The sequence below is a fragment of the Lepidochelys kempii genome, chromosome 5 (genome assembly GCF_965140285.1).
Source record: "Lepidochelys kempii isolate rLepKem1 chromosome 5, rLepKem1.hap1, whole genome shotgun sequence".
NCBI lineage: Eukaryota > Metazoa > Chordata > Testudines > Cheloniidae > Lepidochelys > Lepidochelys kempii.
In genome coordinates this window covers 250,386-269,895 of record NC_136384.1, presented here as the reverse complement: position 1 = coordinate 269,895, position 19,510 = coordinate 250,386, and the positions used below count along the sequence as shown (strand labels likewise).

The 19,510-nt window shown below is 48.4% G+C and overlaps 2 protein-coding genes across 2 annotated transcripts in view; both read left to right on the top strand.

Moving 5' to 3' along the window:
• Nucleotides 1-2,745, top strand: part of TPM2 (tropomyosin 2) — a 57,712-nt gene extending 54,967 nt beyond the window's left edge. Inside the window, exon 9 of the mRNA XM_073343240.2 lies at nt 2,657-2,745. Within this exon, the coding sequence (XP_073199341.1) occupies nt 2,657-2,730 (74 nt within the window). The 3' untranslated portion in view covers nt 2,731-2,745. The remainder of the gene's footprint in view (nt 1-2,656) is intronic.
• Nucleotides 1-19,510, top strand: part of LOC140911042 (gamma-secretase subunit Aph-1b) — a 29,833-nt gene that overhangs the window by 4,978 nt on the left and 5,345 nt on the right. Inside the window, exons 2-4 of the mRNA XM_073343248.2 lie at nt 1,690-1,860; nt 18,717-18,790; nt 19,065-19,187. Coding sequence (XP_073199349.1) covers nt 1,690-1,860; nt 18,717-18,790; nt 19,065-19,187 — 368 coding nt within the window. The remainder of the gene's footprint in view (nt 1-1,689; nt 1,861-18,716; nt 18,791-19,064; nt 19,188-19,510) is intronic.

The window sequence follows — 19,510 nt, the reverse complement described above, 5'->3', positions numbered from 1 at the left end:
ACAGGTTTCTCTTTGTGTCCCGTTTCAGTGTTCTACAATTCCTAACTTCTGATTTAAATCCATTGCCATCCCCTTCTCCTTTCTTCCATTTGTTGTGTATTGTTTAATTTTTGTACGCTAAAGAGTGTGAGGTGTGCACAATGGGGGCCAGGTAGATCAAAAAAGCAGGACCTGAGAGGAGGAGGTTTCAGGTCCGAGTATATTTTCTATGGGGCAGACCAGCAACAGTCCCCTGTGCCCCAAGAGAAGGATCTGGGGCAGCCTGGGTCAGAGAGAATGGGGGAGCTCAGGGAACAGGAGCTGAGCACCTCTGCAGATTTCGGGGGCTGAGCCCTACAGCAGCTCCACCGGACACCACTGGAGATGCAGACTGCTCCATCATGGGGCATGCTCTGTGGGACAAGTCACCATTCCCTTGTGCTGTCATTTACAGCAGTGCAAACATGTGCCATGCTGTCCGTCGGCGTTCGCTCTCTTTGCAGCACTGGGCAAACCTTTTGGCCCGAGGCCACATCGGGGTTGCCAAACTGTATGGAGGGCCAGGTAGGGAAGGCTGTGCCTCCCCAAACAGCCTGGCCCCTGCCCCCCCCCCGAGAAGCCCCAACCCATCCAACCCCCCCATGCTCCTTGTCCTGTGACTGCTCCCCAGAACCCTCTTTCCCTTATCCAACCTCTCCCCCTCCTGCCCCCTTACCATGCTGCTCAGAGCGGCAGGAGCTCGCAGCCACGCCACTGCACTGCCTGGCAGGAGCAACGGGCCAGAGCGCTGGCAGCGCTGCGACCTGAGGTTGCGGGTGAGGGGGGACAGCAGGGGAGGGGCCGGGGACTAGCCTCCCCAACCGGGAGCTCGAGGACCGGGCAGGATGGGCCAGATGTGGCCCACGGGTCGTAGTTTGCCCCCCTCTGTTCTAACAGGTATGGTGCTGTGTGTGTTGGGCCGCAGGCCTCAGCTCTGCGGGCCAGCTGCCTTGGGACCTGGCTCCCCTTGCTGAACCCAGCGTGCCTGAGACCTGCAGTGATGGGGGCTGCGTGTCTTTCACTTGCTACCAGGTGTTCCAGATGTTTGCTATGTTCTGCTCTGAGTGCCGTGTGCTTCAGGTGGGGCACTAACTGCCCCAGTCTGCTCCCTGGCTGAGGAGCACAAGGGCCTCATTTTGGAGCTGCTGCTAAGGGCGCAGTCCCTGCGCACTCGGTGATTTGAGTGGTGTGTCTGTCATGGGGTGGACACCAGATGGGGGGGTCCTCTGTCCATGCACTGCAGGATCTTGAGTTGGGTTAGCAGTAGGGTTTTTCTGCCACTTCCCATGTTTCTGGGCCCCCCATTGGTCTGGGCACTGCATCCTGCTGCTCTCAGAGGGGCTGCTATGGACGGTGGCAGGAGAGCACCAGTCCTCTGTCTGGAGGGGCCGAGCACATGATCTGTCATGCTCTTGCAGAGAGATTTCAGCACAGATTCGTTCTCTCGGCTGGTGCATGGGAGTCACAGATTTCCACCAGCTGAGACTCCTGCCACAGGTATCCACACCTCTCCCCACCCCTAGCTCTGCCGAGCCTGACCAGGCCTGGGAGCTGCACCCCACTGATGTGCAGATAGTGGGGCCCTTTCCACACTGCCCAGCCTGGGTGGCTGTCTGAAGCAGGCAGGCAGTATAGTGCTGCACGTTCCAAAATGGCCTGTCTCTCTTTCAGGGCCTTTTTCTGGCTGGTCTCCCTGCTCCTGTCATCGTTAGTCTGGTTCATTGCGGTTAAAGCCAGTGACCCAGGAGATGAGCCACTGCAGAAGGGCCTCCTAATATTCGGGGTCCTGTTCTCCGTGCTCCTACAGGAGGCCTTTCGATTTCTCTACTACAAATTGCTCAGGTAAGGAGTGGTGTGGGGTGCCTCACACTACCTGCCTTTGTAGACTGTCAGTCCAAACTGTAACTGCACTGCTTATTGCACAAGCCAGGACTTTACACTCACCCTGCTGCCCCACCCCGCTTGTCTGTTTGATTCACCTGATGTCTCTCATTACGTAGTCAGACTGTGAGTTCTGTGGTGCAAGGACTGTCTCTCTCTTGTTTTTGTTACAGGTGTTTAGAGTGCCCAGCACAAAGGAGCCCTGAGCTCCCGCCCCTAGGTGCTCCTGCAATACTAATAGTAAATAGAATCATAATTGTGATTAAATTCATCTAGTTTTAAGGTCAGAAGGTCCATTAAATAATCTAGTCTGAGCTCCTGTGTAGCACAACCCATTGAATTTTCCCCAGTTCCCTCTGCACGGAGCCCGATAACTTGTGTTTGGCTGAAGCAGCTTCCAGAAAGACATCCAAGCTTGATCCGACTCCAAACAATGGAGAATCCACCACTGCCCATAGGACTTTCTTCCAATGGTTCATCAGCTTCATTGTTAGACATTTGTGCCTAATTTCTAACCTGAATTTGTCCAGTTTCAGCTTCCAGTGTTGGGTCTTGTTCAGCCCATCTCTGCTAGACTAAAGAGCCCTTTGGTACATGGCATTGTTTTCCCAGGAAGGCACTGACACACTGTAAGCAAGTCACCTCTCCATTGTCTTTTTGATTCCCGTTCATTTAACGCAACATTCTTACGAGTGCTGCTTTACCACAAAGGGGGAAAGCCAAGAAATTAGCGTAGTGGAAAAATCCAGTGTGCCTGAGAATCTGGCAATGCTTACACTGCATCCTGCTCCAAGCCACGACCCGACCCAGCATTCCTCTGCATCCTGCTAGCTTCCCTACTACAGCAGTGAGGTGCATTCCTCATTCTGTAGCCGTACAATAATCTGCGTATCACCTGACCCCGCATCTCCAGCCTGTGGTAGGTACAGTCCTGTGAGAGCCCTTGGGCCGGAGTTACAAAGAGCTCAGCATGTTGGGTGCTTGTGTGTGCCTGAAATTGACCATTATCTAGGTGTCTGCGTGGGAGCTGATCTCTTGTGAAAATCTGGCCCATCTCACCAGGGGCTGCTGACTGTCCCGGTGCATTCAGGACAGACATGGAAGAGCTGGTCTCCGCTTTTGCCTTGAGCGCATGATCTCTGTCCAGTACTGGGAGGGTGAACGGTGCAGCGGGCGGTATGCAGCTCCCAGTGGGCTGGTGGAAGAGGTCCGAGTCTGTTGTGGACCATTTATGATGGGTAATAAGGGATCAGGGATGGATTGGCTGAGTCACAGGCCAGGATGCTACATCCCAAGCACTGGCCACAGCGGTCTTGCCTGATATGTAGACAAGACCTCTGATGTGTAGATTATTGTACGGCTTCCCTAATGGCACGGGCCACCTCCCTGGCCTACCCAGGGTAGGCAAACTTCCATCTTCAGTACTGGGCCTAGGCATGCTGAGTGCAGGTGGGTGAAGGCCGGACGCCGCAGGGAGGAAGCTGGATATACATGTTGCAATAAGGGTGGGAGGGGCAGAACTGTTCAGGTCATGGTGGCAAGAACGGGTGGATTACTCCATTGCTGGGAGGTGCTGGAACCGTTGTCTGCGCAGCTTTGTAAACATGGTAATGTGTATTGAACAACTGAGAAGCTGGGGCGGATTCTGATGTCCTCATGTGGCTGGGGTGGGGAGTTTTGCTTTTCCGTGTTACAGTGCACCCATCCAGCTTTGGAATCCATCCATCTAGTAACTGGATGAGAGCAAATCGCTGCCCTCTGCCAGCTCCCCCCGTCCTGCAGGGACCCCCCCACTGCTGAGCTCCCCAGGTCTGAAGGGGGGATGCACCGAAGGAAGGGTGGAGGCGCTTGGGGAGAAGCAGCTAAGTGGAGGTGGAGGTTACAGTTTGGGCGGGGACTTCTCCTAAAGGGACTCTTCATATTCCCACAGCAATCTTGAAACAGGCCACTTTCTTCTCTATGTGTGAGTGTCTGCTGCAACTCCCGGCTGCGACGCTTCCATAGTGCTATGTTTCATCCCGAAGCCTGGAGCACTGAGCAGCTAATGGTGCCCTGGGTACTCAGCTCACCAGGATTCTTTTGCTCAAGACACACACTTGGGGCCTGGTTCTTACGCCCCCTAATTCTGGTTTAACTGGCTACGTTGGCACCCCCCTGCACAAGGAGGAGAATTCCTGGGTGACGCACAAGTGCAGTGGCTCTATGCTGGACTCCATGTAGGGATGTGGCCAGAGCACCTCTCCACTTCAGGTATTCCTGACTGCCCTTTGCATCATGGTCAGTAGGTGTAATTAGAGCAGGCCTCAGGCAGCTTGAATTTATGCCAGGGACTGGTCTGATCTTCTTGACCTGCTGCTCGACAAACCGGGAAGAATTAGTAGGGGAAGCAAAAGTGGATGGGAACCTGGGAGGCAGTGACCGTGAGATGGTCGAGTTCAGGATCCTGACACAGGGAAGAAAGGAGAGCAGCAGACTTCAGAAAAACAGACTTTGACTCCCTCAAGGAACTGATGGGCAGGATCCCCTGGGAGAATAACATGAGGGGGAAAGGAGTCCAGGAGAGCTGGCTGTATTTTAAAGAATGCTTATTGAGGTTACAGGGACAAACCATCCCAATGTGTAGAAAGAATAGTAAATATGGCAGGCGACCAGCTTGGCTTAACAGTGAAATCCTTGCTGATCTTGAACACAAAAAAGAAGCTTACAAGAAGTGGAAGATTGGACAAATGACCAGGGATGAGTATAAAAATATTGCTCGGGCATGCAGGAGTGAAATCAGGAAGGCCAGATCACACCTGGAGTTGCAGCTAGCAAGAGATGTTAAGAGTAACAAGAAGGGTTTCTTGAGCTGTAGCTCACGAAAGCTTATGCTCTAATAAATTGGTTAGTCTCTAAGGTGCCACAAGTACTCCTTTTCTTTTTGTGAATACAGACTAACACGGCTGTTACTCTGAAACCTAGCAACAAGAAGAAAGTCAAGGACAGTGTGGGCCCCTTACTGAATGACGGAGGCAACCTAGTGACAGAGGATGTGGAAAAAGCTAATGTACTCAATGCTTTTTTGCCTCTGTCTTCACGAACAACGTCAGCTCGCAGACTACTGCACTGGGCAGCACAGCATGGGGAGGAGGTGACCAGCCCTCTGTGGAGAAAAGTGGTTCGGGACTATTTAGAAAAGCTCGACGAGCAGAAGTCCATAGGGCTGGATGCGCTGCATCCGAGAGTGCTAAGGGAGTTGGCGGATGCGATTGCAGAGTCATTGGCCATTATCTTTGAAAACTCATGGCGATCGGGGGAGGTCCCCGACGACTGGAAAAAGGCTAATGTAAAAAAAGGCCCATCTTTAAAAAAGGGAAGGAGGAGGATCCGGGGAACTACAGGCCAGTCAGCCTCACCTCAGTCCCTGGAAAAATCACGGAGCAGGTCCTCAAGGAATCAATTCTGAAGCACTTAGAGGGGAGGAAAGTGATCAGGAACAGTCAGCATGAATTCACCAAGGGCAAGTCATGCCTGACTAATCTAATTGCCTTCTGTGACGAGACGCGCTATCTCAGAGTTGAGGGGAAAGCAGTGGATATATTGTTCCTTGACTTTAGCAAAGCTTTTGACACAGTCTCCCACAGTATTTTTGCCAGCAAGTTAAAGAAGTATGGGCTGGATGAATGGACTATAAGGTGGATAGAAAGCTGGCTAGATTGTCGGGCTCAATGGGTAGTGATCAATGGCTCCATGTCTAGTTGGCAGCCGGTATAAAGTGGAGTGCCGCAAGGGTCGGTCCTGGGGCTGGTTTTGTTCAATATCTTCATGAATGATCTGGAGGATGGTGTGGATTGCACCCTCAGCAAGTTTGCAGATGACCCTAAACTGGGAGGAGAGGTAGATACGCTGGAGGGTAGGGATAGGATACAGAGGTCCCTAGACTAATTGGAGGATTGGGCCAAAAGAAATCTGATGAGGTTCAACAAGGACAAGTGCAGAGTCCTGCACTTAGGATGGAAGAATCCCATGCACCGCTACAGACTAGGGACCGAATGGCTCGGCAGCAGTTCTGCGGAAAAGGACCTAGGGGTTACAGTGGATGAGAAGCTGGATATGAGTCAACAGTGTTCCCTTGTTGCCAAGAAGGCCAATGGCATTTTGGGATGTATAAGTAGGGGCATTGCCAACACCCTCTATTCGACACTGATGAGGCCTCATCTGGAGTACTGTGTCCAGTTTTGGGCCCCACACTACAAGAAGGATGTGGAAAAATTGGAAAGCATCCAGCGGAGGGCAACAAAAATGATTAGGGGACTGGAACACATGACTTATGAGGAGAGGCTGAGGGAACTGGGATTGTTTAGTCTGCGGAAGAGAAGAATGAGGGGGGATTTGATAGTTGCTTTCAACTACCTGAAAGGGGGTTCCAAAGAGGATGGATCTAAACTGTTCTCAGTGGTAGCAGATGACAGAACAAGGAGTAATGGATACTATTAATTTAGGCTTAAATAGAGACTGGGAGTGGCTAAGTCATTATGCAAGGTAGCCTATTTCCTCTTGTTTTTTCCTACCCCCCCCCCCCAGATGTTCTGGTTTAACTTGGATTTAACTTGGAGAGTGGTCAGTTTGGATGAGCTATTACCAGCAGGAGAGTGAGTTTGTGTGTGTATGGGGGTGGAGGGGATGTGAGAGAACCTGGATTTGTGCTGGAAATGGCCCACCTTAATTATGCACATTGTAGGGAGAATGGTCACTTTGGATGAGCTATTACCAGCAGGATATTGAGTTTGTGTGTGTGGTTTTTGGGAGGTGGGTGAGGGGGTGAGAGAACCTGGATTTGTGCAGGAAATGGCCCAACTTTATTATCATGCACATTGTGTAAAGAGTTGTCACTTTGGATGGGCTATCACCAGCAGGAGAGTGAATTTGTGTGGGAGGGTGGAGGGTGAGAAACCTGGATTTGTGCTGGAAATGGCCCACCTGATGATCACTTTAGATAAGCTATTACCAGCTGGACAGTGGGGTGGGAGGAGGTATTTTTTCATATTCTCTGTGTATATATAAAGTCTGCTACAGTTTCCACAGTATGCATCCGATGAAGTGAGCTGTAGCTCACGAAAGCTCATGCTCAAATAAATTGGTTAGTCTCTAAGGTGCCACAAGTACTCCTTTTCTTTTTGCAAATACAGACTAACACGGCTGTGACTCTGAAACAAGGAGTAATGGTCTCAAGTTGTCGTGGGGGGGGGGCGGTTAGGTTGGATATTAGGAAAAACTTTTTCACTAGGAGGGTGGTGAAACACTGTAATGCGTTACCTAGGGAGGTGGTGGAATCTCCTTCCTTAGAAGTTTTTAAGGTCAAGCTTGACAAAGCCCTGGCTGGGATGATTTAGTTGGGGATTGGTCCTGCTTTGAGCAGGGGGTTGGACTAGATGACCTCCAGAGGTCCCTTCCAGCCCTGGTATTCTATGATCCCTGGACAGTCCCAGTCTCAGGGGACTGCAAAGGCTGTATACAACCATCTTCCTCTCCCCTCCAAGCTCAGGTCAGAATCCAGGCCCAGGTCTGTACATAGAACAAAAGCATGGAGTGGCGGGGACGGCTTGAAGGTGATTTCAGGGCTCTGCCTTAAGTCCTGACTGAGCTTGTAGAGGTGACAAGCAATGCCTGAGATGGTATTATGCCCATCTGTTATCATTTGTGCTCATTCTGAACTAAAAGGCTCAGACCCAGGTAAAGAGCAATGAGGCAGTTACTTAGAAGTTTGGGATCGGATCTCATCAGCAGACAGTTTCTATGTTCTTTGGATTCTGGTCTTGGGTCCAGGATGCTCCTATTACTCCCACTCTGGAGGGGCCGATACCATGGCCTTGGTGGTTCACAACTCTACTTGCTTGCACACGTCTGCTGGGCTCAGCCCAAGAGAAACTTTTATAGAAGGTCTCTTCAGATTTTTCTGGGGTGAGGGTGGGCGGGGCAGCCCCCCACTTCACCTGATCTGACACCCAGATCTGTGCATCAGGACTTGGTTCTCAGGTTCCTGAACTGCATTCCCTACAGTAGCCAGTAGGTGGTGATAGTGTATTACAAAAGTTCCATGTTTTGCTCAGTGGAGATTGGGTTCTAATTGCAAACGATTTGATCCTGCTTGCGCAAGGCTCTCCCGGCCTTGGCCCGGAAGCGCAGAGTCACTCTTCTGGGAATTGGGTCCCTCCCTTTGTTTAGTCAGAGATTGGTAAAGCAAGGCCAGAATGGGCCATTATGATCATCCAGTCTGCCCTCCTGCATAGCACAGGCCAGCGAGCCTTGCCCAGTGATTCCTCCATGAAACCCAGAATGTCTGTTCCCTGTTGGCAAACGGTCAGGAACTGAAAAGGAGGACTTGTGGCACCTTAGAGACTAACCAATTTATTTGAGCATGAGCTTTCGTGAGCTACAGCTCACTTCATCGGATGCATACCGTGGAAACTGCAGCAGACATTATATACACACAGAGATCATGAAACAATACCTCCTCCCACCCCACTGTCCTGCTGGTAATAGCTTATCTAAAGTGATCATCAAGTTGGGCCATTTCCAGCACAAATCCAGGTTTTCTCACCCTCCCCCCCCCCTCCCCCCCCACAAACTCACTCTCCTGCTGGTAATAGCCCATCCAAAGTGACAACTATCTTCAAAATGTGCATGATAATCAAGGTGGGCCATTTCCTGCACAAATCCAAGTTCTCTCACCCCCTTCCAAAAACCACACACACAAACTCACTCTCCTGCTGGTAATAATTTATCCAAAGTGACCACTCCTCCCTACAATGTGCATGGTAATCAAGGTGGGCCATTTCCAGCACAAATCCAGGCTTTCTCCCCCCCCCCCTTTTTTTCCCCCGGGGGGACACACACACACACACACACACACACACAAACTCACTCTCCTGCTGGCAATAGCTCATCCAAACTGACCACTCTCCAAGTTTAAATTCAAGTTTAACCAGAACGTCTGGGGGGGGGGGGGTAGGAAAAAAACAAGGGGAAATAGGCTACCTTGGAAAATGACTTAGCCACTCCCAGTCTCTATTTAAGCCTAAATTAATAGTATCCAATTTGCAAATGAATTCCAATTCAGCAGTTTCTCGCTGGAGTCTGGATTTGAAGTTTTTTTGTTTTAAGATAGCGACCTTCATGTCTGTGATTGCGTGACCAGAGAGATTGAAGTGTTCTCCGACTGGTTTATGAATGTTATAATTCTTGACATCTGATTTGTGTCCATTTATTCTTTTACGTAGAGACTGTCCAGTTTGACCAATGTACATGGCACAGGGGCATTGCTGGCACATGATGGCATATATCACATTGGTGGATGTGCAGGTGAACGAGCCTCTGATAGTGTGGCTGATGTTATTAGGCCCTGTGATGGTGTCCCCCTGAATAGATATGTGGGCACAGTTGGCAACGGGCTTTGTTGCAAGGATAAGTTCCTGGGTTAGTGGTTCTGTTGTGTGGTATGTGGTTGTTGGTGAGTATTTGCTTCAGGTTGCGGGGCTGTCTGCAGGGTTGGTTCCCTATGTGGATGGAGCAGGTCAGCGCTGCGGTTCTTCCAGTTGTTCTTTCCCTGACTCTAGTACAGCGGATCCAAGGCTCTCGAAGCATTTCACAAACCTGCTGAACTCAGCCTTGCGGCCCCTCGGAGCAGGGCACTATTAACCGCCAGTGTTAGCAGATGGGGAACTGAGTTAGGAAGCGTGTGTCGGAGCACTGCCACTAACAGACCCCATATCGGACTCCCATTCCTGGGCTTTAGCCTGAAGGCCATCCTGCCTCCTGTATAATCTGTACAGAAAGTCCTTGCATTTGTGCATCTCAAAGCCCCTGGGAGCCTTCAGCTCTGGGCCTCATAAACAGCTTCCAGTCAGTGCAACTCTCGTGTGGCTTGCCTGGCCTCATCCTCTCCAGACACTCCCTGGCAGGAGAAGCCAGAGGAGGCTTCAGCAAATTCACATTGATTTGCAGGATGGAGGAGGTGCAAGAACCTTATTTTAAAGCGACCCCTTCCCCACCCTCCCCCCATCCCAGATGCCAGGAGCTGCTGTTCTCTTATGCATGTTCACAGGCAGTTGAACCTGCACTGAAAATCAGGCATAACCCTCAGATCCCTGGCCAGCTGCCAGCACAGCCCTGATCTGGGTAAAGACTGGGCCCTGCCCTCAATGAATTACCAAATAATTAAGAATCAATTTGCAAACACCTAGAAGATAATGAGATAAGTAACAGTCAGCATGGATTTGTCAAGAACAAATAGTGTCAAACCAGCCCGGATAGCTTTCTTTGACAGGGTAACCAGCCTTGGTGGTAGGGGGGATGTGGTATATCTTGATTTTAGTAAGGCTTTTGATACTGTCTCAATGACCTTCTCATAAACAAACTAAGGAAATACAACCTAAATGGGAACTACTATAAGATGGGTACATAACTACTCTCTGGGAACGGTTTTCCAAGCAGTTATCAGTGGTTCACAGTCATGCTGGAAGGGCATAACAAGTGGGGTCCCACAGGATCGGTTCTGGGTCTGATTCTGTTCAAAATCTTCATCAATGATGTAGATAATGGCATAGAGAGTATACGTATAAAGTCTGCGAACGACCCAGCTGGGAGGGGTTGCAAGTGCTTTGGAGGATAGAATTAAATTCAAAATGATCTGGACAAACTGGAGAAATGGTCTGAAGTAAATAGGATGAAATTCAATAAGGACAAATGCAAAGTACTCCATTTAGGAAGGAACCATCAGTTGCGCACGCACACAAAATGGGAAATGACTGTCTAGGAAGGAGTACTGCAGAAAGGGATCTGGGGGTCATAGTGGATCACAAGCTAAGTATGAGTCAACAGTGTAACGCTGTTGCAGAAAAAACAAACATCATTCTGGGATGTATTAGCAGGAGTGTTGTAAGCAAGACACGAGAAGTAATTCGTCCACTGTAATCTGTGCTGATTAGGCCTCAACTGGAGTCTTGTGTCCAGTTCTGGGCACCACATTTCAGGAAAAATGTGGACAAATTGAAGAAAGTACAGACGAGCAACAAAAATGATTAATTTCAGAGTAGCAGCCATGTTAGTCTGTATTCACAAAAAGAAAAGGAGTACTTGTGGCACCTTAGAGACTAACCAATTTATTTGAGCATAAGCTTTCGTGAGCTACAGCTCACTCCATCGGATGCATAAAGTGGAAAGTACAGTGAGGAGATTTTATATACATGCAGACCATGAAAAAATATACATTGTAAGGAGAGTGATCACTTAAGATGAGCTAAAAGAAAAGGAGTACTTGTGGCACCTTAGAGACTAACCAATTTATTTGAGCATGAGCTTTCGTGAGCTACAGCTCACTTCATCAGATGTTTACCGTGGAAACTGCAGCAGACTTTATATACACACAGAAATCATGAAACAATACCTCCTCCCACCCCACTGTCCTGCTGGTAATAGCTTATCTAAAGTGATCAACAGGTGGGCCATTTCCAGCACAAATCCAGGTTTTCTCACCCTCCACCCCCCCACACAAATTCACTCTCCTGCTGGTGCTAGCCCATCCAAAGTGACAACTCTTTACATAATCAAGTCGGGCTATTTCCTGCATAGATCAAGGTTTTCTCACATCCCCCCCACCCCCATACACACACAAACTCACTCTCCTGCTGGTAATAGCTCATCTAAACTGACCATTCTCCAGGTTTAAATCCAAGTTAAACCAGAACATCTGGGGGGGGGGGGTAGGAAAAAACAAGAGGAAACAGGCTACCTTGCATAATGACTTAGCCACTCCCAGTCTCTATTTAAGCCTAAATTAATAGTATCCAATTTGCAAATGAATTCCAATTCAGCAGTTTCTCGCTGGAGTCTGGATTTGAAGTTTTTTTGTTTTAAGATAGCGACCTTAGCAGGAGAGGTGGGGTGGGGGGAGAGAAAACCTTTTGAAGTGATAATCAAGGTGGGCCATTTTCAGCACATTTCCAGGAGTTAACAAGAACGTCTGAGGAACAGTGGGGGGGGGGAGGAATAAACAAGGGGAAATAGTTTCACTTAGTATAATGACTCAACCACTCCCAGTCTCTATTCAAGCCTAAGTTAATTGTATCCAATTTGCAAATTAATTCCAATTCAGCAGTCTCTCGTTGGAGTCTGTTTTTGAAGATTTTTGGTGAAGGATAGTCACTTTGAGGTCAGAAATCGAGTGAACAGAGATTGAAGTGTTCTCCGACTGGTTTATGAATGTTATAGTTCTTGACATCTGATTTGTGTCCATTTATTCTTTTACGTAGAGACTGTCCAGTTTGACCAATGTACATGGCACAGGGGCATTGCTGGCACATGATGGCATATATCACATTGGTGGATGTGCAGGTGAACGAGCCTCTGATGTTGTTAGGCCCTGTGATGGTGTCCCCTGAATAGATATGTGGGCACAGTTGGCAACGGGCTTTGTTGCAAAGATAGGTTCCTGGGTTAGTGGTTCTGTTGTGTGGTGTGTGGTTGCTGGTGAGTATTTGCTTCAGGTTGGGGGGCTGTCTGTAGCCTGTCTCCCAAGATTTGTGAGAGTGATGGGTCGTCCTTCAGGATAGGTTGTAGATCCTTAATAATGTGTTGGAGAGGTTTTAGTTGGGGGCTGAAGGTGACAGCTAGTGGCGTTCTGTTATTTTCTTCGTTGGGCCTGTCCTGTAGTAGGTGACTTCTGGGTACTCTTCTGGCTCTGTCAATCTGTTTCATCACTTCAGCAGGTAGATATTATAGTTGTAAGAATGCTTGACAGAGATCTTGTAGGTGTTTGTCTCTGTCTGAGGGGTTGGAGCAAATGCGGTTGTATCGTAGAGCTTGGCTGTAGACAATGGATCGTGTGGTGTGGTCTGGGTGAAAGCTGGAGGCATGCAGGTAGGAATAGCGGTCAGTAGGTTTCCGGTATAGGGTGGTGTTTATGTGACCATCGCTTATTAGCACTGTAGTGTCCAGGAAGTGGATCTCTTGTGTGGACTAGTTCAGGCTGAGGTTGATGGTGGGATGGAGATTGTTGAAATCATGGTGGAATTCCTCAAGGGCTTCTTTTCCATGGGTCCAGATGATGAAGATGTCGTCAATATAGCGCAAGTAGAGTAGGGGCATTAGGGGACGAGAGCCGAGGAAGCGTTGTTCTAAATCAGCCATAAAAATGTTGGCATACTGTGGGGCCATGTGGGTACCCATAGCAGTGCCGCTGATCTGAAGGTATACATTGTCCCCAAATGTGAAATAGTTATTGGTGAGGACAAAGTTCAGCCACCAGGTTAGCCGTGACATTATCGGGGATAGTGTTCCTGACAGCTTGTAGTCCATCTTTGTGTGGAATGTTGGTGTAGAGGGCTTCTACATCCATAGTGGCCAGGATGGTGTTTTCAGGAAGATCACTGATGGATTGAAGTTTCCTCAGGAAGTCAGTGGTGTCTCGAAGGTAGCTGGGAGGGCTGGTAGCGTAGGGCCTGAGGAGGGAGTCTACATAGCCAGACAATCCTGCTGTCAGGGTGCCAATGCCTGAGATGATGGGGCGCCCAGGATTTCCAGGTTTATGGATCTTGGGTAGCAGATAGAATACCCCAGGTCGGGGTTCCAGGGGTGTGTCTGTGCGGATTTGATCTTGTGCTTTTTCAGGGAGTTTCTTGAGCAAATGCTGTAGTTTCTTTTGGTAACCCTCAGTGAGATCAGAGGGTAATGGCTTGTAGAAAGTGGTGTTGGAGAGCTGCCAAGCAGCCTCTTGTTCATATTCCGACCTATTCATGATGACAACAGCACCTCCTTTGTCAGCCTTTTTGATTATGATGTCAGAGTTTTAGAGTAACAGCTGTGTTAGTCTGTATTCGCAAAAAGAAAAGGAGTACTTGTGGCACCTTAGAGACTAACCAATTTATTTGAGCATGAGCTTTCGTGAGTTGTTTCTGAGGCTGTGGATGGCATTGTGTTCTGCACGGCTGAGGTTATGGGGCAAGTGATGCTGCTTTTCCACAATTTCAGCCCGTGCACATTGGTGGAAGCACTCTATGTAGAAGTCCAGTCTGCTGTTTCGACCTTCAGGAGGAGTCCACCTAGAATCCTTTTTGTAGTGTTGGTAGGGAGGTCTCTGTGGATTAGTATGTTGTTCAGAGGTGTGTTGGAAATATTCCTTGAGTCGGGGACGTCGAATATAGGATTCTAGGTCACCACAGAACTGTATCATGTTCGTAGGGGTGGAGGGGCAGAAGGAGAGGCCCCGAGATAGGACAGATTCTTCTGCTGGGTTAAGAGTATAGTTGGATGGATTAGCAATATTGCTGGGTGGGTTAAGGGAACCATTGCTGTGGCCCCTTGTGGCATGTAGTAGTTTAGATAATTTAGTGTCCTTTTTCTTTTGTAGAGAAGCAAAGTGTGTGTTGAAAATGGCTTGTCTAGTTTTAGTAAAATCCAGCCACGAGGAAGTTTGTGTGGAAGGTTGGTTTTTTTTATGAGAGTATCTATTTTTGAGAGCTCATTCTTAATCTTTCCCTGTTTGCTGTAGAGGATGTTGATCAGGTGATTCCGCAGTTTCTTTGAGAGCGTGTGGCACAAGCTGTCAGCATAGTCTGTGTGGTATGTAGATTGTAATGGATTTTTTACTTTCAGTCCTTTTGGTACGATGTCCACCTGTTTGCATTTGGAAAGGAAGATGATGTCTGTCTGTATCTGTACAAGTTTTTCATGAAGTTGATAGATTTCCACTCCATTACAACCTACATACCACACAGACTATGCTGACAGCTTGTCACACGGTCTCAAAGAAACTGCAGAACCACCTGATCAAGTGGGACATTAGGAAAAACTTCCTGACTGTCAGAGTGGTTAAGCACTAGAATAAATCACCTAGGGAGGTTGTGGAATCTCCATCATTGGAGATTTTTAAGAGCAGGTTAGACAAACACCTGTCAGGGATGGTCTAGATAATACCTGAGTGCAGGGGACTGGACTAGATGACCTCTCAAGGTCCCTTCCAGTTCTATGATGCTATTTCCCATTTACCTTCAGGGCATCAGAGGGCACCAAGGATTAATGCTGCCTGCTGGACAAAGGTGCCTCTCAGGCCACAAATCTGCCTCCTTTGGATTATGAGAATGGGGCCTTGTGCTCAGTGCTACACACAGCCTGAGACACAGTCCCTGCCCCAAGGAGCTGACTGTCTAAACCGACAAAGAGGGGCACAGTGAAAGGAAGTGACCTGCTCACGGTTGATATACATCTGTACCAGCTAAACATAGGCAGGGATGGGGTCCAAACGAGCTGTGACTGCTCACGAAAGAGAGAGCTTGAAGTCACCGTGGGTAGTTCCCTGAACTCTTTAGCTCAGTGCACAGCAGAGGCCAAAAGGGCAAACAGAATGTCGGGAGCCATTAAGAAAAGGATAGAAAATAAGACTGTAGATAGCATAATGCCACTATATAAATCCATGGTTTGCCCACACCTTGAATACTGTGTGCAGTTCTGGTGGTCCCATCTCAAAAAGGGTATAGTGGAACTGGAAAAGCTTCAGAGAATGTCAACAAAGATGATCAGGGGTATGGAACAGCTTCTGTACCAGGAGAGATTTAAAATATTTGGACTGTACAGCTTAGAAAAGAGGTGACTAAGGGGGGAGATAAGGGAGGTCTATCAAATCATGACTGATGTGGAGAAAGTGAATAGGGAAGTGTTATTTACCTCATTGTGTAACACAAGAACCAGGGGTCCCCCAATTAAATTAACAGGCAGCAGGTTTAAAATCAACATATGGAAGTACTTCTTTACACAATGCAGAGTCAACCTGAGGAACTCCTTGCCAGGGGATGTTGTGAAGGCCAAAACTATAACTGGGTTCAAAAAAGAACTGGAAAAGTAGGGTAGGTCAATCAATGGGCTATTAGCCAAGATGGTCAGGGATGCAACCCCATAGGTCACCCTAAGCCTCTGACTGCCAGAAGCTGGGGGGGGGGTGGGAGAACGGGGAATGGATCACCCCAGGACAGGGAATCTTGCTAAATGTGGCCAAGTTCATAAGCCTAAACCAGGTGGCAGTGAGGGGCCAGGGCTGGCTCTAAACACAGTTACCCTGTACTACAGCATCTCCCTATTTGGTATCAAAAACCCTTTCATGCCTGGGCTCAAACTGCATGGCCCAGCGAGGTAGTGTCAGAGCCAGGCCTAAAACCCAGGATTCATAGTGTTTGAGCCAGAAGGCATCATTAGTCTGACCCCCTGCAGAGCACAGGCCAGCTACTGTCATCCAGTCACTCCTGTGCTGAGCCATTTACTGTCAGCCATTGGTTCTTTTCTGCCTTTCTCCTCTTGATTAAAGAGCCCTTTAGTACCTGGTATTTTCTCCCCGTGAGGGTCTTTAGTTTCCTCTCAGTCTTTCTTTGTCTCTCGCTGTAAAACATTTTTCCGGCTCTTGGATTATTTTTGTGGCTCTTCTCTGCACCCTGTTTAGTTTTTCAACATCCTTTTAAAAATGTGAACCCCACAACTGGATGCAGTAGCAGCCTAACCAATGCAGTATAAAAAGCTAAAATCACTTCCTCCTCACTAATCACCTGTTTATACATAGATGACCATAGTGGTCCACTCTTCTCTTTAGAATCTATGAATCTATCTGAACTTCTGCAGAGCACAGGCCAGAGAACTGCCCTGAAATAATTCCTAGAGCAGAGCTGTGAGGAAAAACATCCCATCTTGATTTAAAAATGGTCAGTGATGGAGAAACCACCACAGCCCTTGGTAAACTGTTCCAATGGTTGTTTAACATCACTGTTAAAAATTTGTACCTTAGTCTGACTTTGTCTATCTTATACTTCGACCCCTTGGATCGAGTTAGACCTTTCTCTGATAAATAGAAGAGCCCATTATTAAATAAATATTTGTTCCCTATGTAGGTGCTTGTAGACTGGAATCAAGTCCCCACTTAACCTTCTCTTTGTTAAGCTACATAGATTGAGCTCCTGGAGTTGATCACTATATGGCAGGTTTTCTGATGCTTTAATCATTCTCCTGGCTCATCTCTGAACCCTCTGTAATTTATCAACATTTTTTTTTTAATTGAGGACCCCAGAACTGGACACAGGATTCCAGCAGTGGTTCCAATAATGCCAAAGACGGAGGCAAAATAACTTCTCTGCCCCTACTCGAGATTCCCCTGTTCATGCCTCCCAGGATCGCATTAGCCCTTTTGATCACAACGTCGCACTCGGAGCTCATGTTCAGCTAATTATCCACCACGCCCCCCAAATATTTTCAAGCGTCACTGCTTCCCAGGATAAAGTCCCCCATTCTGTAGGTATGGCCTGCATTCCTTGTTCTAGATGGATACATTTATGTTTAGCCATATTAAAATGTGTCTATTGTTTGCTTGCACCCAGTTTACCAAGTGATCTAGATTGCTCTGTATCAGTGACCTGTCCTCTTCATTATTTACCACTCTCCCAATTCTTTTTTGTCATCTGCAAAATTTATCAGTGATGATTTTGTTTTCTTCCAGGTCATTGAAAAATGGTTAAATAGCATAGGGCCAAGAACCAATTCTGGTGGGACCCCACTGGAAATAGTCCTGTTCAGAGATGATTCTCTATCAGTTATCCAGTTTTTAATTTGTGACTGTCCTGTCCTTGTCATTATTTACCATTCTGCCAGTCTTTGTCATCAGCAAATTTTATAAGCAGTGATATTTATATTTACTTCCAGATCCTTTGATAAAAAAATTGAATGGCATCGGGCTTAGAACCATACCAGAAATGCCCCACTCAGTTATGATTCCCTCTTAACAGCTGTCACAGAGCCATGGAACAGTCTCTGGGAAGAGCCCATCAGTGGGCCAGACCCCCTGAGGGGGTCTCACTCTTTCTCCAGTGTAACCACCTCCTGAGACTGGACCTCTGGGCCTGCAGCCCCCCTGCTTCACCCCGTGAGCTCTGCTCAGCAAGTCACACTGAGACAGACCCTGATGGAGACTTGTCCACTCTGCAGGGATTAATGCATCTCACCCAGCATCTGCAGTGACACTCACACAGCACTGCCAGAACAGTTGGCTTTATTAGTCACCTGGACACAGCACAGGGAGCGCTTAGAGTAGCCCAGAGAACTGACAGTTAGAGCGTCATCCAGTCTGGCCAACCCAGCACCCAGCCAAGCTGTAGAGAACCCCTTGGTTCAAGCTCTGTCTGTCTCTGTCTGACCTCCTTGGTCAGACTCCAGGTGAGAGCCCGGCTCCTCCCAGCTGCCAGCTCTGATCCCCCCCATCTCATACCTCCCCAGTCCTTTATTCTCCAGCTGGGGAAAGTTCTCAGCCTCTCTGCTGAGAGGTGGGAAATCCAAACCCTCTGGGGCCTTGGTCACTGGGTGTTAATGTCTGAGGGATTGGATTTGCCCTTGTCTTCTCAGATGCTACATTGACGTGGAGCCTAAAGCCCAGACAGTTCGATGACACCCACTCCTTTGTTTCTTTGCCTGCCTTGAGAGCAGATAGCCCTTTTCCACCCATTTGGCAATGATGCAGCACATAGGGGAAATGGGCTGACAGGACTCATAAAAATATAACGAAATATTCTTACTTTCTCAAAACTCCTTTCTGAGATCTGTCAGCCAGTTCTAAATCTGTTTAATTTATGCTTCATTGGTATTGCGTAGAGGTAATTTTTTAATCAGACTATCGTGTGGTGCTAAATCAAACACCTTGCAAAGATCCAAGTACAGTACGTCTACACAGTTACTGTTATCAACCAGCCTAGTAATCCCATCATGGGCAGCCGTACACTGGGGTGTGACTGGGACTCTCTCCTTTCTCTGTCCAGGAAGGCAGTCGAAGGGCTGGTGACCCTCAGTGAAGATGGCTGCTCCCCGATTTCCATCCAGCAGATGGCATATGGTATGTTCCTCAATGGGGCAGGGCTGACCCCAGCTTGTGTGATGGGGTATATGGGATGAGTGGAGGTAGCATCTCATAGAGGAGGGGAGGGGGCTCTTGGGAAAAGGAGATTTCTCACCAGGGATCCCTCAGAATGGAGGCAAGTGTTGTGGGGTCCCTGTGCAGGGCTGTGGGGGAGGCCTCTGGGGATTGGAGACAGGTCAAGGAGCCTCTCTGAGAGTCTCTGGCTCTGACGTCCCTGGGCTCAGCAACATGTGTTTTCTCTGTCCCACAGTAGCTGGCCTGGGCTTTGGGCTCATGAGTGGCGCCTTCTCCATGATTAACCTCCTGGCAGATGCCCTGGGGCCTGGCACTGTGGGAATCCATGGAGACTCACAGCTCTACTTCCTGACCTCGGGTGAGCAATGGGCCTACAACCCACTGCACCATCTACCTGCCAAACTGTGCTATAGAATCTCTAGGGATACTAACTCCATGCTCTAATAATAAGAATGTAGCAGTAGAGAGATACTACTGACCAGGATGGTGATAGTAACTGTGAAATGCTCAGGGAGATTAGAGAGGCTATGTTAGGGTTCCCTCCCCACTCTGAACTTTGGGGTAAAGATGTGGGGACCCGCATGAAAGATGCCCTAAACTTATTTTACCAGTTTAGGTTAAAACTTCCCCAAGGCACAAATCCCTTGTCCTTGGATGGATGGTATGCTGCCACCACTAAGT